The sequence below is a fragment of the Artibeus jamaicensis genome, unplaced genomic scaffold (genome assembly GCF_021234435.1).
Source record: "Artibeus jamaicensis isolate MK-2021 breed Jamaican fruit bat unplaced genomic scaffold, CSHL_Jam_final contig_908, whole genome shotgun sequence".
NCBI lineage: Eukaryota > Metazoa > Chordata > Mammalia > Chiroptera > Phyllostomidae > Artibeus > Artibeus jamaicensis.
Genome location: NW_026522009.1, coordinates 3,439,369 through 3,455,606, shown reverse-complemented (window position 1 = coordinate 3,455,606; position 16,238 = coordinate 3,439,369). Strand labels below are relative to the sequence as shown.

The following is a 16,238-nucleotide window of genomic DNA, read 5'->3' as shown; positions in this document are numbered from 1 at the left end:
CTGATTCCCAGAAACATAAGCATGAACATAAAAAGATATAGCTATACAAATAAAAGATAATATTGGATATATTTCAGACGGGCAAACATCTATTTTACTGTCAGAATAAAAAGTTTTAAATTTCATTTCTGGTTAGAATGGTTGCCTCTCCTTTCACTCAAATTCAACCCTGGTGTATTTAAACTTATGATTTCCTTTTTATGTTTTCCCTTTTGCAATTTTTCTCCATATAAACAACTGGTAAAAATTGATGGTTTGAACAGTTAAAAGTGAAAATCAATAGAGAGTACCACTAAACCAAATAATGTAATGGGACATTAGAACTATTTATTAAGTCTCTGGAGTGAAAGATGAGCCTACTCTGTGATTCTGTATTCCCATTTAAGAGTAGATTCAATCTTGTGTAACACAATGTAGGACTCTGTTATCAAGGAGTAGAAGGAGTTGCTAGGTACACCCAATACTTTTAAGAACTACCAATATTTCTTCCTTCACAAAGAAAACTACCCTAGAAATGAGAAAGGTTCCTCTGTTACTCTTACTCTCTTGCTCTGGCACTTTGTTATTTGTATGTCCGAGTCACAGGAGTAACTAATTAGTTACTTGGGTAATTCTCCTGAACAAAATTAGAAGGACTTTTTACATTTGAAATAGATTATCACTTCTCTATTCTCGATGATGATTAGATTAATTGTCATGACTTTATTTTGCTATTTCAAAAATTGGACATATTCACTTGGAAATATGGTAAAACCCAGAAAAAATGAAATTTGAAGTATTCAGGAATTAACTACCATTAAACCTTTGGATCATATGCTTGTTAAAACAGGTACTCCATGTAATAAAAATAGGCATATCCAAAAGTAATAATTTTAAAAGCATCTCATAGAGATTTAAAGATACAAACAATACTATAGAATGAATAATAATTTAAATTCTAAATCATTTAAACCTAATTTTTAAAAATCAGGAATGCAAAATGAACATTTGTCATATCAAATCATCTTATATCACATAACTGTTTAGTTGCACTGTTGAGACATTTAATAAGTGGCCTAATAATTGTATACACATTTAATGAAAAAGTAGAAATCAATATATTCATGAAGAACATACACAGTGTTTGGGGAAAAAGTTTTCACAGTAAGTATTTATCTGCACAGAATACCTATGGAACTTTCTTGTTTAATACAGAGGAGTTGCATCATAAATACATATAATTTACATGAATTTAAATAGCTCTGTTATGAATTAAAATACTGTAAAATCATACTTTGTAAAGGTGCTTTTTACTCTGTATGATATATATCACACAGTAATATGTAATACTTCCTTTGAACCCTAGAGGAATGCATTTTTAAAACTCACTATGTTTTATAAACTATTCAAGAAGTTTGAAAAATAATTTTTGATTAGTTAATTATTTAATATAGGACTTCAAGCTCTAACTCCAATATACATTTTAACTCCAATAGATGATTATTTTTTGTATTTCCTATATTAATTTTATCCTGAAATTCAATATTTTATGGTATATACTAATTCTGACTGACTTATCTTTTACAGTAGTAGTAAATCAGAGAAATAAACCCTCACCCTCATTTACATATACTGTATTTTGGGGCCATAAGATGCACTTAGGTTTTGGAGGAAAATAGAAGAAAAAATGAAGCAAAAAATGTAGTAAAATATTTAATAACATAAACAACATAACATTTCATCAACGTAAATGTAAGCAGAACTCAACAGCAGCATTAACAATCATTATTCTTCCCAAATTTGAGCGGGGAAAGAGAAAACAAATGCATCTTACAATCCAAAAAATAGAGTACACTTTCCTGTTCACCATTAAGTTTTAAAATTTTAGCTTTTCCATGCTTGAACCTCTGTATAGGAATTTCAAATTCTTAACGCTGGAACATGATCAGCCAAGTCATTAGTCTTGTTCATCTACTGAAGTGCTTTGCCACGTTGCTGAAAGCTTAAAAATTATAGTTACACTAAAAGCTATCATAAGAATTTGGAGTGTATAACAAGTCAATATATTTACACTTAAGGGAAAACTCAGTGAAGATGATATAATCAATGATTTTTAGGCATTTAAATTCTTAAGAATTATTTAATATATGCAGTAGCTAAAACACATGATAGTTACTATTCCAGTCACAATCAGTTACAATTTCAGAGCAGAATTTTCCTTTTTGACAAGAAAGGGCTTCTTTTATTATCAACTTTGTGATTTCATAGAAAGAGTTATGGGTGATGAAGGTTGTTGATACAGGGAAGTTGTAATCCTAGGTCTGTGAGTTATTCAAGCTAGCTTGATGCCCCATGGGCCTCCATTACCTATATTACTAGGAAAGGGAAACTCCACTGTAGGAGCTTTTCTCATCGCTTCATAGGTGCCAATACTCGACTTGGTGTATTCCTCTCTATGGAATAGCTGATTGTGCATATGTCCCTCTACTCTCCACACTGGGCAGGATTTTAAAATATCTGGTGCTAGTGCAGACAGTTGTCCATGTATATCTCCTGTTTGGGCTGCTTATTATTCCCGAACTGTGTTCTGTCTTCCTTCCCTAACCTATCCACTGTTCTCTCCCCTACTGTGGGGCAGTGGGGCATACTACATTTTTATGTTATTTTAAAGATTACAACCAAGAACATCCTTGCACAAGTTTCTCTGCACACAAATATGACTGTATCCCTTGGGAGGAAACTTATAAGTGTTTTGCTAGTATATAATGAATGCCAGTAATCTAGACATGGGTTTTATTGGATGTAGCCAAGTTGCTCTCCAAAGTGGTTATAACAATTTACATTCCAACAGGTAAGGTATAAGCATTCCACACTTTGTCCTTAATTTTAACTTTAAACATGAGGTAATTAAATAAACCTTGGGAAATAATTTATTTAAATTTTACAATGTGTGGTCTTTCATCAACTTTGATAAAAAGGGGAATCGTTCATTTCTGATATTTAGTTTTAGTAAAGGTTTATTTATTTCCATTTTATTCCTCTCCTCTCTGCCTACTTTCTTCATTTTACTTTTTCAACATTCTGCCAGGCTTGCTCGTGGAAAGGAACCATGAAAGTATTGCCAGCAATATATAAACTAAGCAAATGGAAGTAAAATATGTTAAGTAGAATTAAATCTAATTGTACTTTACAATTTTCTAAACTTTTTAAATCTACTTCTTCTTTTTTATTAAATCCAATAAAAAGCCAGCCCCTAAGTCTCTCAAGTACTTCACATTGCTCAGAATTTCTGAAAAAGTTTCATCTTCGAATCCTCCAATAATTCAACCTGTTTCTTCAAGCATTGCCTGGACACACACACACCCCTCACACTTACAAACACACAGGCACACTGCATTACAGCCATTCGCCATTACATCATATGCTATTGTACAGTTGTGTGCATATAATTTCCCCATTGTAAATATAAAGTGTTTCGGTTTCATGATTTAAAGTTATATAAACCTAGGTTTCTTCGAAGCCCACACCTACATTTACAAACTTGTTTTTTCTGAGCAGGTGACTTTTCGTTTTTGAGTCTCATTTTCTTCATCTATACCCACTGGCATTTTTTTTAAGGATTACATCCCTGTTCACATCCCTAGCGTAATCTGGAGGGGATGGTGAGAGCCCACAACATTAGTTATTTCGTGCTTATTCTTCAACTGACTGAAGGTGCGCAGGTCCTTGCTCTCTTGCATTTGCTACCTTAGCTCGCCAGCCTTACTTACATTCTAGTACGTGTACACTATTTTTTCTGTGTTTCTTCTTGCTCCGTAGCTGTGCCACCTATAGCTCTTTTAATCATTGATGACAAAGACCTTTGCTATGACATGACCCAGCAGAAAGTCAAATTAGGATCTGTTTCCAGTAGACTGTCTGTCCAGAGTGCCTTGGGAGTTTAGCCCATCAGCCAAGATGGCTGCAGGGGAAGGTATTACAAAGAGCACATAAAAGGCTAACAAGATAATTGGATAGAGGAAAAAGCCTCCCACCCCTGTTCTAGTACCAGATTGGGGTGGGACCAGTAGGAGGCAGGCCCATGTGCTACAGAAGTCAAAATGGCATAGGGGAAGGTGCTAAACCAAAGAGGATGTCAGTTTAGCCTGGGGAAGAAAGGGATTGGTTGGGACTGGACCCAACCAAAGGAAGCAAAAGTTTGGGAAGCTAATTGATCATTTCGAGAAAGCACCTGATCTGGCCCACACCCAAGCTAATATAATCCCAGAAAAACAAAGTCTTTGGCTGGCTTGGGGCTCTCTCTTCTGCTTTCTGGCTCTGGCTCGTGAGATGCGCTGGCCAGCTCTCTTCATGGGCTGTGTGGCCTTAACAGCCAGCCATGTAGCCCATGGCCACCGGGAGAAATCTCTCTTGCTCTCTTGCTAACGTAGTGATGCACTTGTTTGTGTTTTCATGCTATCTCTCCCTGGAGCATGTGACCCTGGGGCCACAGCATCCACATGGCTCCTGGCTGCGCAGGCTCCATACACTGGCTCCAGGAGGGAGCCTGACATGAACAGCAGCCGGGAACAAGCGACACTACCTGGATGCAGACTATGACCCCTTAGTAGCTGCCTGCAGGCTTCAAGGACAGTACTTTACATTGGAGCAGGAGCTTTGGACTCTGACTTTTGTCTTGGTCTTGCTGAAGAGATGGGTTTTGAAACAGGAGTCTGCCATTCTCCCAGAATGCGCGGCACCTGAATAAAACCTCTTTTCTTTTACCCCAGCATCTACTTCATGAGTTCGGCTTTTGTGGTGATAGGAAGGCCAAATCTCTGCTTTTTTGTTAGGTCACATGGTGGCAACTCTGAACTTTATATATGACATTAGAGTTATTTGCCTTCTCTTATCCTCACTTTCTTTTTTTAAAAATTTATTTAATGATTGCCTCACTTTCTTCATCTGGGAATTAGGACATTGTTTTCTTTGCATGATAAATTTAATATTCTACATAAATGGTCAGAAAAAACAGCACTCAGTAATAGTAGGTACTACTACTATTTTTGAAATCCCCCTCCTTTCTGTTTTTTCTTATTTGTTATTCTGTGAGCCCCATTAGGATAGGATCAATGCCTGCCATGATCATAGTTGTAACCACAGACCATAACATAATGCTTGGCCTCAGCTATGCTTAAATACATGTTTTTTTGAGTAAAGGAAGGAAGAAAGGAAGCATGAAAAGAGGGAAGGTGCAGGAGAGAAATAGAGAAAAAATGTGGGACAGCATAATGGTTATGGTAAAAAAAAAGAGAGAAAGAATCATTAATCAAATAATAACAGCTTCTCACTTAAGCCCAGTTTTGACTTCTTGCTTCTGCTTTCCACAGAAGATTTGTATTTCACTGTTCATCTTCAGTTTTTGCTTAGTATGTTCAATTTCACTTCCAAGCTTTTTCTCCAGAAACCATTACCCCTTATGTCTCTTAGTGAGCTTCTCTTTAAAAAAAAGTCCAAACTTATTCTTTAATATTTAAGTATATATGTTATCATTGATTTTTGAACAGTTTAATGTTTTGAAAGCACAGTCTTTTATATTTTTATTAGCAGAGTATTTTCAAAGGCAGTACTGTTTTCTTTTTTCTCAAAGGTAAAAACTTCTTCAAAGACAATTCTTTTTGAAAAAAAATGGAGTGGGTGGTCATTCTAAGTCATGAAGCCAACAAATGCTTAAACCTTCACTTGCCTTTGTATATTTTTGCTGAAATTAATCTTCTAACATTATTTTTAACAATACATATTTTAAAGCTAAATACTTCTATAGCAATATCCTTCAGAGAGAAAGCACTGAATAATTTTCACTTATATGTTCAATGGGCTAAGATGAGAAGTGTTTGGTCATGAATTTTTACTACTGAAAGGCATGAAGATAAACAGGCAGAATACTTATTAAATGAAAAAAGATACTTTTCATTATTTTCAATGAAATCTGACATGTCTCATCCCATAAAATTATAGAACACAGTAGCTTTTCCCTGCCATTTGTGTATCATAAATTATTTACTCATTAATCATTGCTATCTGAGAATTTAGCTTTTCATTGGAAAAGTAGTTATTACAAGGGAAATATCTTTGTGCTTAAATTCACACTTTCTCTTGTCAGTTTATTCTAAGGTGCTAGAACACTGTAAAATTCTAAAACAGAGATAGAGCAAATGTTAGCCTTCCTCATGTGATAAAGACGATCTCTGTGCTAATATGGGTAGAAGTTGCAACATCCTAGATAATCAGAAATGTCATTTTAGCCCCCTTACAGTAGGCTGATAATGCACAACAGAACTATTTCAGTCCCAGCTGCCTGCCCTTGGACGGGTGTGCTAATGAGCAGGGACTTGGCTACAGGACGGACAGCTGGTGCGAGTGGGAAGCATATTCCCAGAGAACTCATCTTTTAAAATTATTTATTTATGTATGCATTTATTTGTGTACTTATTTATTAATTTTTTGAGAGAGGGGGAAGGAAAGGAGAAAGGGAGGATGAGAAACACTGATGTGAAGGGAAAAACATCGATCAATTGCCTCTCGTACACACCTCAACTGGGGACCAAACTGGCAGTCTAGGCATGTGCCCTGATCGGGAATGAACCATTGACCTTTTTGGTTTGCAGGAAAACGTTCCAACCAACTGAGCCGCATCAGTTAGTGCAAGAACTCATCTTTTTATGACTGTGCCTTATATGTAAAATATGATTTTCATTAGCTTTCTCATAATTATACATTTATCAGGAACATTGTTCTGTAGGAAAAAATGAATAACTTAGTAACATTTGTGAAACCACTCTTCCCCTGTGTCTTGTCAAATTTATTAGTAAGGTCACCTAGATGTTAGATTGATGGCTAACACTGGGCTCAGCTGTAAGAGCTAGGTTCAGTTTTGCTTTGTCCATACAGGAATGTGATTTTAATATTCGGAGCCTGAAAACTAAAAGGTGCCATTCTGGAAAGGTTTAACTTTCAATTGTGAAGGAGAAGTACAAGAAAGGCACAGCAAACATAACACAATTTATCTGATGGTACATGGCGATGAAATAGCTACTGCAAAAGTGGCAAGTTTCGCCTGTGCTCCCTGAAAAATCACCAGAAGCAATGCCCTTGAGGCAGTGACTGCCACTATAGGTGATGAAGAAAATAAGAATCAGAGAGAAAAAGAGAGGGCTCCTTAAGGGAAACAGCTGATGCATAAAAATAAAGACCAGTACGAAATTAGCAACACGTAGCTGACTATTTTTTTTCTTTTTTTTGTAAAGTTCACTCAGCTACTAAGACAGATATAAATTAAACTTTAGAGAAAATGTGGCATCCCAAGTGGCAATTTGAAGCAATCATAACCCATAGGCTGAGAACAAGTTTGGTATAAGATCCCACTGTTTTCTGGCTCTTTTTGTGTTGAGGGCGCACCATATTGAACTACACCATTCAAAAAGCAAATTCAGCTACCTGTTAAACATGTCAGTTTCAAAATGTTCAAGATTCTCTGCCTAGCACTCACATTACTCAGCTGTCAAAGTAAAGGGCTCAGATATATAATGTAAAATTACATTTTAACGAGGTGTCATGTGTGTTTAAAGTTCTTATTCATCATTACATAGCCACAGCTTTTACTGGAGACACAAATTCACTTAATTAGCATATTATAAGGACAGAAGGTTCACCTAATCTGCATTGCTAAACTGTTGTATGTAGGCTTTCTGTTGTTATTTTAGAGTCTACTATCTTCAGCACATATACGAATGGTCACATTTACATGATCTCAAATGGCTTTCATGAAAATGTGGGTTGTGTTTGGGAAGCAGAAGAGCAGGTACAAGACAATAGTTATGTGTCTTCATCATTGGATTGCTGTACTCATTGCTTGATATATTTCACTAAATTTCAACCAACAGATTTTATTTTTATCTCTTAGAGGCACTAATTTTAGGTAAATGTTGAAGCTAGACTTCTTTGGCTATTCTTGTCACCAACTTGAGCCTTCTCCCTTCCTCTTAGGTAGGAAATATTGGAAAACATTTGTATATTTGACAAGTTTATATTTTTGTATGAAGAGCCTAAAAACAAATCGGAAAAGTCAAGAAAAATACCTCACCTCACTCCTATTTATCAATGAATAATGAATAGTGATCTGGCACAAGGTGGTTTGAGACAAAGAACTAAATAGTGAAAGTCAACAGCAGTCACTAATAATAGAAAAGGCAAGGGTTGGAATTACGTGATTCTCCCACACTGTGTATATATATCTATATCTATATCTATATCTATATCTATATCTATATCTATATCTATATCTATATCTATAGATACATATATATATGGCAGTAATTTTCAACCTTTTCATCTCATGGCACACATAAAATTAAGTACTAAAATTCTGTGGCACAACAAAAAATATGTAACATTTTTTGCCAGCCTGACAAAAATAGGTATAATATCGATTCATTCACACTGGATAGATATTGTTGTGTTGGCTGTAGTCATTTTTTTTTAATTTGAGAATCTATAGGAGAAGAGATCAGTGTTTCTGACTAAATAATCAAGTATTCCACTTTTTAATAATTCTTGATATTTGCCGGTGTAAAGTATTGTTTTTGAATCACAATGTCAACCTCCAAATCACTCAAACCACCTGTGAAGTAGCCAAGTATTATTTGGAGTTTTCAATATATATCTTACAACACATAGCCAGTTGAAGACAATGATGAATATATAATTTATATCATATCTTGGAAGATAGGAAAAAGTCTCACTTAAAAATTCTTTTGAAGAAAATTCTCGATCAGATATTTCTAAATTTGGTGCTCTTCTCAGGAAAAGTAGAGGAAGCACTTTCACATTTGTATCAAACTCAGGTGCTAAGGCTTATAAGCATGTATGCTATAAGTGTCTCAAACTGAATCACCTGACCTATACACGAAATGTATTTTTCAATAGAGCACAACTTTTACTCATTTCTTCATATACTATACTTTCTACTTTCTCAAGTTGAAGAAATTTCTGTAATTCATCAACTGAACAATCTGAGACTGTATTCTGAAGACAAAATACATTGAGCAGTTGCTCACTTTCTCCCCTATTGCTTAATACTATAACTTCAATTTCTTGTAATTATTTCTAGGAGAAAAGAGCATTAGGTCTTAATGTGCTTTGGCACTTCTCCTTATTGCCTGCTAACCTTCCTTTAGGTTGCCACAGCTCACCACAATCTGAGCAAAGAAAGGAAGAAGTTATGTGTGGGAAATGGCGGTGGGAATAACCGAGGTGACTTATAAATCCTCTAGATTATATTTAAGTGTGGGGAAATATAAAAATATATCTAATCTATATAAAACAAAATTTAGGATTAATTCCCATAACATTCTGAATAAGAAGATTTTAAACATATACACATATACAGGATCCAGCACAAATAGCACCCCACTTTTATTACAAAATCTTAAGTGCATAACATAGCAATATCACACTCAAGCACACCATATGACATTTTAGGTGAAATGTTCAAATTAAAACTATAAATTATTAGCCTCATATTATTATTACCCTACTAACCACACTCAAGCAGGCCTTATTTCTGTCAGACCCTGTATATAATTCACTCATTTATTTCTTAAAGTACTCAGCAAGTCCTGAGAGATCGCCTATTATTTATTAGATACAAACTAAGAATCTGTAAATAATAATTACTGAAACAATATCAATTTGATTATTTCAGTGTCTGTCAAAGTCTCTAGTTTGTGAACAAACTTTTTAAAATTTAAAAATTATTTTATTTGTATATTCTTGAATGCATGAGATCTAATTATATTATTAAAAATTGTTCCTACAAAATTTATAAATACAACTATGTGTATAGCAATACCAAACAAGTTGAGATTCATTTTCCCACTAATTTCATGCTGGAAAACTTCAAATAAAGCTGGCAAACATGCATTTAAGATAATGCAGAATAACTAAAGAGAATATAATGTTCTGAAAATGTTTTGAGAGTAAAGTGAGAACAAGTTTTAGACTTTTCAGTACTCTGCCCAGAAGAATAGGCCCATTAAATAACTCTAGAATGCAATTCCAGGCAATTATCTAATTGAGAGAGTTACAAATTAGATTTGCATCAGTAACCATTCTTTCCACCCCTAGTGAGTGTCACAGAAGGGAGTGGGAATGTAAAACTGGGCTGCACTGTAACAGATGGAAGATTTCTGACTCAATTATATCCTGGAGTATCTTATATTCCTCATTTAGAAAATATGGGTAATAGTGGTTTTTGTAGGGTTGATATGTAGCTATTAGCTTATTACATTATTTATTATTTCTCTGGAGACAAGTAGAAATTACTTCCTGTTCCAATTATAAGTGAAAAAATAAACATGCCAAGTACTACTCATCAACAGAGTTTTCTTTGTCAAAATAAAAATTGTGATCAAGAATATCACAGCTCTGAAAAAATTGTTTTCCCACAATACTCTGGATGATTGATTTTTGCTTAGGTTTTCAATTGAAAGGTGTACTGGTTTAAGAAACCTCACCCGCACAGAGGTGAGTCAGGTGCTGCACTTGAGTTCAGATACTCTAGAGGACTGAGTAAAGAGAAGTTTCTTTTGAAGCTCTTACATAGTTGGGACTTCTTCCATAAAGGCAATTCTAAATAATATCAGCACAGCTGGCCATGGAAAGAATGCTCTCATTCTGAAGCCTCTCAGGCATTAGAGAAAATGCTACCTAATTTGGCATTCTATTATGGTAAGAAATGAGAAGGAATTCATTCATTCATATATTCATTCATTCATCAAAGAGTTATTGAGTATTTTTATATATGCTATATATTACACTATTGTCTGAGAAGACAGAAATAATGGTCAAATTTAAATATAATGAAAGGCTGGGTAAGACAAGGTTATTGGACATATGGGATTTTTAATCTAGTTGTCTAAGAAGATACATAAGTAGAACTGTGCACCTGAAACCTGTATCATTTTATATTTTCATTAAATAATATCACCCCAATAAATTCAATAAAAAGAAGCTATGTATAAAAAGGAACAGAGTTAGAAAGCAGATTAGATTAGCTTAATAGTAAAATTATGGTAAAAGAAAGAGAGAAAATAAAAAAATAACATTTAAGCATCAAAATAAAAAAAAGAAACTTTGAATTGCTGTGAATATATTGTGTAGGACTCCTGAAGCATTAATACAAGCCAACCCTTTGATGCTTTCCAAGTAGAGAACACTTGTGAAGGCAAGTCACAGTTAATTAGACAGATAGCCTTCTACCTTAGCAAAGATTTTGTGTACTACACTACACAGGAATTAATCGGCTGATAATCAAAATGCCTTTCAAGAAGGGCTAAATATTGAATTCTAGCTGCCCAAAGGAGAATCAGTTTCTTATACATTTTTATAGCTGAATGAAGGTTAACAGCAACATTTGTTTAGATGAAAAGACAATGAACCATTGTTCACTACATAGGCCAGAAAAAAGGCCACAAAGACAGTCAAATTGGAAAGTACAATAAATAAACTTGTTGAGAACAAACTGTAAATATTTTTCTGCTTGAGAACAATGAAAAGTCAAACTTACCTGATCTACTATCCAGAGGTCCAAAATCCAACGAATATTTCACAACGTGATAGTTATTCCATACGTAAAGCAGGTTGTCTCTGGGGTTGTAATCCACAGCTGCTATGTATTGGTATGAATTGGGAAAGGGCACATCCACCACACTGTCCTTACTCTGATCGGTGTTGTAAATGTAGTCAATCTTATTCCCTGTGGCCTCGTTGTCATCATCCTCATACACAGATTTGACCACATACAGAATCCCACAGATCATAAAGGCGTTGGAAGCCGACCTTTTATCATACGCAGTATCCCACGTCCCTTCAATCCGTAGGGTGTAAGGATTTAATTGACTAATGACAATTTTACCATTGTTTTGTTCTGTTGCATAGATGACCCACAGCCCATTCTCATCCACTGCCAGGTCTATGTCAGATTTGCCTCCCCATCGGTAAGGGGAGGTATCATGGTAATTGGCATTTGCTATGATAGCCTCTCCGCTCTTTATCCTAGTCCGCAAATCAAACTTTACTATGTTCCTGGTACGCTCTTTGTTGAAAAACAGAGCTCCATCATACACTACAAATCCAGTACCATCCACCCTGTGAGGGAGCTTGTAGGTTGTAGTTGGCCTTCCAGCAATGAAGTCATCCTTGGATGAGTACTCGGTTAGGGTATCAGTTCTGTATGGCGTCCAGGGCATGTAATAAATCTTGTCAGAAGCCTGCAGAGGGTCTTTGCACCATGCCCCAGATTGGTGGTCAGACTCAAACAAATGTTCACTCTGGTAAACTCCTTTTAGTAGTCCAGGACAAAGAAAAACTGTTGGAAGAGAGAGAGTTAAAATAATAGATATATTAATTTTAATATTTTGCCATTTATTCTTATTTTTCACCAACATGAATGCAACTCTAACAAGAACTACCCACCACCACTTAATTACTTTGCTGCATTCTTCTGAGAACATCATATTGTCATACACATTAATTTTGACTTTTGTTTAAAATTATTTTTATTTCACTTGCTGAAAAAAATGTCCTTTTTATGAGTAGCTGTGCTTTCCTTTGGTTTTTACCTTTGTACACATGTATCACAATATTTTGGGATATATTTCTACAAATGTGATGTATATATTCCAGAGACATAGCAAATGCTAATGTTTATACATGATGGTTTTATTCGTCTTATTTAAAATTTCAAAAAAATATTGTTTTCATTCTGATGATATTAGCTATTCAATACTTATCATTAGGAAATATGTAGAAATCCAGTACTAATTAAATATAATAACAAAGGAAGAAAAGCCCTGCAAACAAGCCACTGAATCTTCTAGCAAAAAAGTTCTTCAAGCTGCTAAAGCACACACAGAGCATGCAACCCAAACAATTAAAATGAGTGATGGATGAATACTGGAAGGCAAAGGAGAAAGGAAGAGGAAGCAAAGAAAGAAGGAATAAGGAAAGAAGAAAAGGTGAAAGGTTACAGAGAGGAACCCAAGATCTAGATTTTAATCAGTTAAAAATGTCCTGTTAAATACAGTAGTACTGGAACTTAAAAAACATGTACCTTTTACTGTTACATGAGAAGACCATTAAAAAACAATATTACTTGCTATAATATTTTGCTGCTCATACTTCAGACTGAAATGGGCAAGAATTATCTGATGCAGTTGATTTTTAGCATGACTCGGTAGCACATCGGGTCAGTGGTTGTGGGAAAGCTTGGCTGATTGATCTGTAATGAAGGGGCTATAAAGCAATGTTTCCCAAAGGGTGGTCCTCGAGGCACCTATTTCTAGAAGTATAGCTACGTGTTACACAGAAAAAAAAAAAGGATCCCAAGCCACACATAAACCCATGCTGTGTTAAATAGAGTAGTGGAGGAGATTCCAATAGCTTAGGTACATTAATGAATCTCCAAGAGCATGAGCAAATTTGGCCAACTACTTTGATCATGACCCTTTCTATAGAGCCTCTTAGTAGTAGAGTATTCTTCTGAACCTGCTATGGGAAACACTGCTCCGATATTTTTGCAAAGCAAACACACTGAAATATAATCATGCAGTCTGCTGTTATGTTTGAAATGGTAATAAGTGTATTGGGTGGAGGAATTAGAATTCACAAGGAACTTGGATGTTTACCTGCATTTTAATGATTGATGAAAAAAGGTATTATTTTCTTGATATTAGTCATTAGCTCTAAGAAAAAACATAAGCCTAGATACAATAGAAAAAGCCTAAAATGAAACTCAGCTAGGATTTGGAGGTTATTAAAAAGGAAAGTACCTTATTAAAATGCCCGAAGTTTTACTTCAGGAGAAATGAAAAGTTGACTCTCGAACTCTTACATATCAAGGGTCAAGAGCCATTTTCAATTTATACGGAATAATGAAACTGATTATAATAACTTCTCAAGATTGTTAATGTGATGACTGTAATTATAAAGGACGGACAGGCATTGTTGTCAAAATTGTATGTAAATTTTGTTAGTTAATAATCAGCTCTCGGTTACTAAACTGGTTTATTTTAAGGTATTTCAAGAAAACCATTTCCTCTTTCCCTCAACAGTTAAAAAATAAAGGAACAGGGGAAACCATATTGGAGCTATGGAAAATCAGAATAGAAAAAAACAAATTTGAAGCACTCACTATCCACCACCATCTAATGGATTTCTAACTACTTATTTAAAAATAAAGAGGAATAGAACACACAGTTGAAAAGTTCACACTATTAAACGGTTTTAGGATAAAAGAATCGAATGAGCACTGGTCAGTACAACAAATTACAGTGAAGCTGAGCAGCGGAAGTGGTAAATAAATTTTCGTAAATAGATGAGAATTAATAACAAAATTAATTTAACTAAATGTTAAACTGTTAAATAACTTAGCCTATAAATAGATAAATAGTATATAATTTATGAAAGGTATTTAATTACCTTTTTGTTCCACTTCTATTGGAGAAAGAGAAGTAAAGAGAGAGAAAGGAGAAAAGAGAATAGATTAATGGTACGGTATTGGCCAAGCACTTTTTAATCACCTCTCCCAAACTGAAAGTAAATTATTTATTTCACTCATACTTGCTTTATTGAACATTATATGTGTTTTCACAAACCCATTCCTCTAGCAAAATTCTTTTTAAAAAACAATCATATTATAAGCTTGAAAATACAGTACAAACTTGGAAAAATAAGGCAAAAATTAATCAAGCTAAGATTAAATAATATATCTTTTTCAGCTCTATTAATTGGAAATATAATATTCATAATAAGAACACCAAGATTTCCATTTGAAAGGCATCTCAGTAATATACACAGAAAGCTTTTAAATTGTTTAGCTGGACTCATTTTTGAAATACCAAAGTTTATACCACTACTTATTATAATAGTATCACATTTTATCCACCTCAGAAATGAATCTCTTCAGAAGAAAGGACTCTGACTCATTTCCTAAGGCCTACGATTTTCCATAGCTTGTCAGTCATATGAGAAATGGAGCTCATGAGGCTACCCATTAACAGGGAATGCTCTCACCATGAAAAATGAATTTAGAATCCTATTGAAGAAACTCTCTTCATCCCACTCATCAATATTTTATAATATAGTGGAAAAATACTGCCTTTCTGAAAAACCTGTATTAGAAGTTTGATATAAATAATAAGTCACTGCTCTGACCTTTTCTGAAAATCTTAACTGAGTTTTTCAACACTCATGTAAGAATAAATTGAGATCCTCAAACATGGTTACATATCTTTCAAATTAGAATCCATTATTTTATATTTCAGGTACTGATCTATATAAGTCAGGGGAAATTCTGGGAAACTGTAACATATTCATGAAACTCATCAAGTAGTAGCTTCACTATCCTATAAATATTTGTCTCATCATGGACAATTTTTCCTAGATCACAACAAGGGAAAAAAAGAGAGCAATAAAAAAGAGAGGAAAAAAGTCAGAGAAGAGTGGGCCCATATTACAAACTTAAAAATTAAAAAGCACATATCTGAAGTTATATAAATCAAAGGTAATTTCAGAGGAAGGAATAAACTGAGACATTATGCATAATAAATAATTTAAAGTTCTAGGAAAGTTTCAAAACAAGGGAGAAATATTGTTTTGTGTAATTATATTTGAGTGAGGTTTTTATGCTTTGACCTAAGCTCACTGGCCTCGACTATTGTCAAAATACACTCACCTCTCTTCACTGATTTTTCTGAAACCTCAATCATATTCTTACATATCAGGTTATGCTTAAGAAGTTAAAAATGGGTTTATGTTTTTTAGACTCCTTACCTCGCTAATATACAAACCTCATTTTTAACAGTAAATATTTCTAGGACTCTTAAAAAAACTATTCTACTGCTAAAATTTATCATCATCCTCAAGTAATCTTTACTGAATAACTGCAGTGTTTTCTGACGTAAGTGGAATGTTTTACCTAAGAAATACACTTCATGCTATGACTGAAATACTAATAACCTTGGGTTCAGACTGGCAACTGGAAGCATAACTAAGAGCCTCAAACAGCTATTTAATCAATAGTTTCAAAGGCTTGGACTTGAGGCCCATTGAAAACCATACTGATATTGACATTTCCAAACACTACCCCACAAAGAAATTTCTAGAATTAATTTCATTCTTTGAAATAGCTCTAAATAGATATCTTTTGGGGAAGTGTAAAG

General features: G+C 34.4%; 1 protein-coding gene across 16 annotated transcripts in view; it reads right to left on the bottom strand.

Moving 5' to 3' along the window:
• The window catches only part of ADGRL3 (adhesion G protein-coupled receptor L3), a 770,297-nt gene that overhangs the window by 273,297 nt on the left and 480,762 nt on the right, over positions 1-16,238 (bottom strand). For 15 of the 16 annotated variants that reach the window (XM_053655018.1, XM_053655016.1, XM_053655023.1 and 12 more), the window contains one exon: positions 11,585-12,385. In XM_053655018.1, coding sequence (XP_053510993.1) covers positions 11,585-12,385 — 801 coding nt within the window. Of the gene's footprint in view, positions 1-11,584; positions 12,386-14,496; positions 14,512-16,238 lie in introns of all 16 variants that reach the window. The other variant, XM_053655032.1, reaches the window with a different exon arrangement.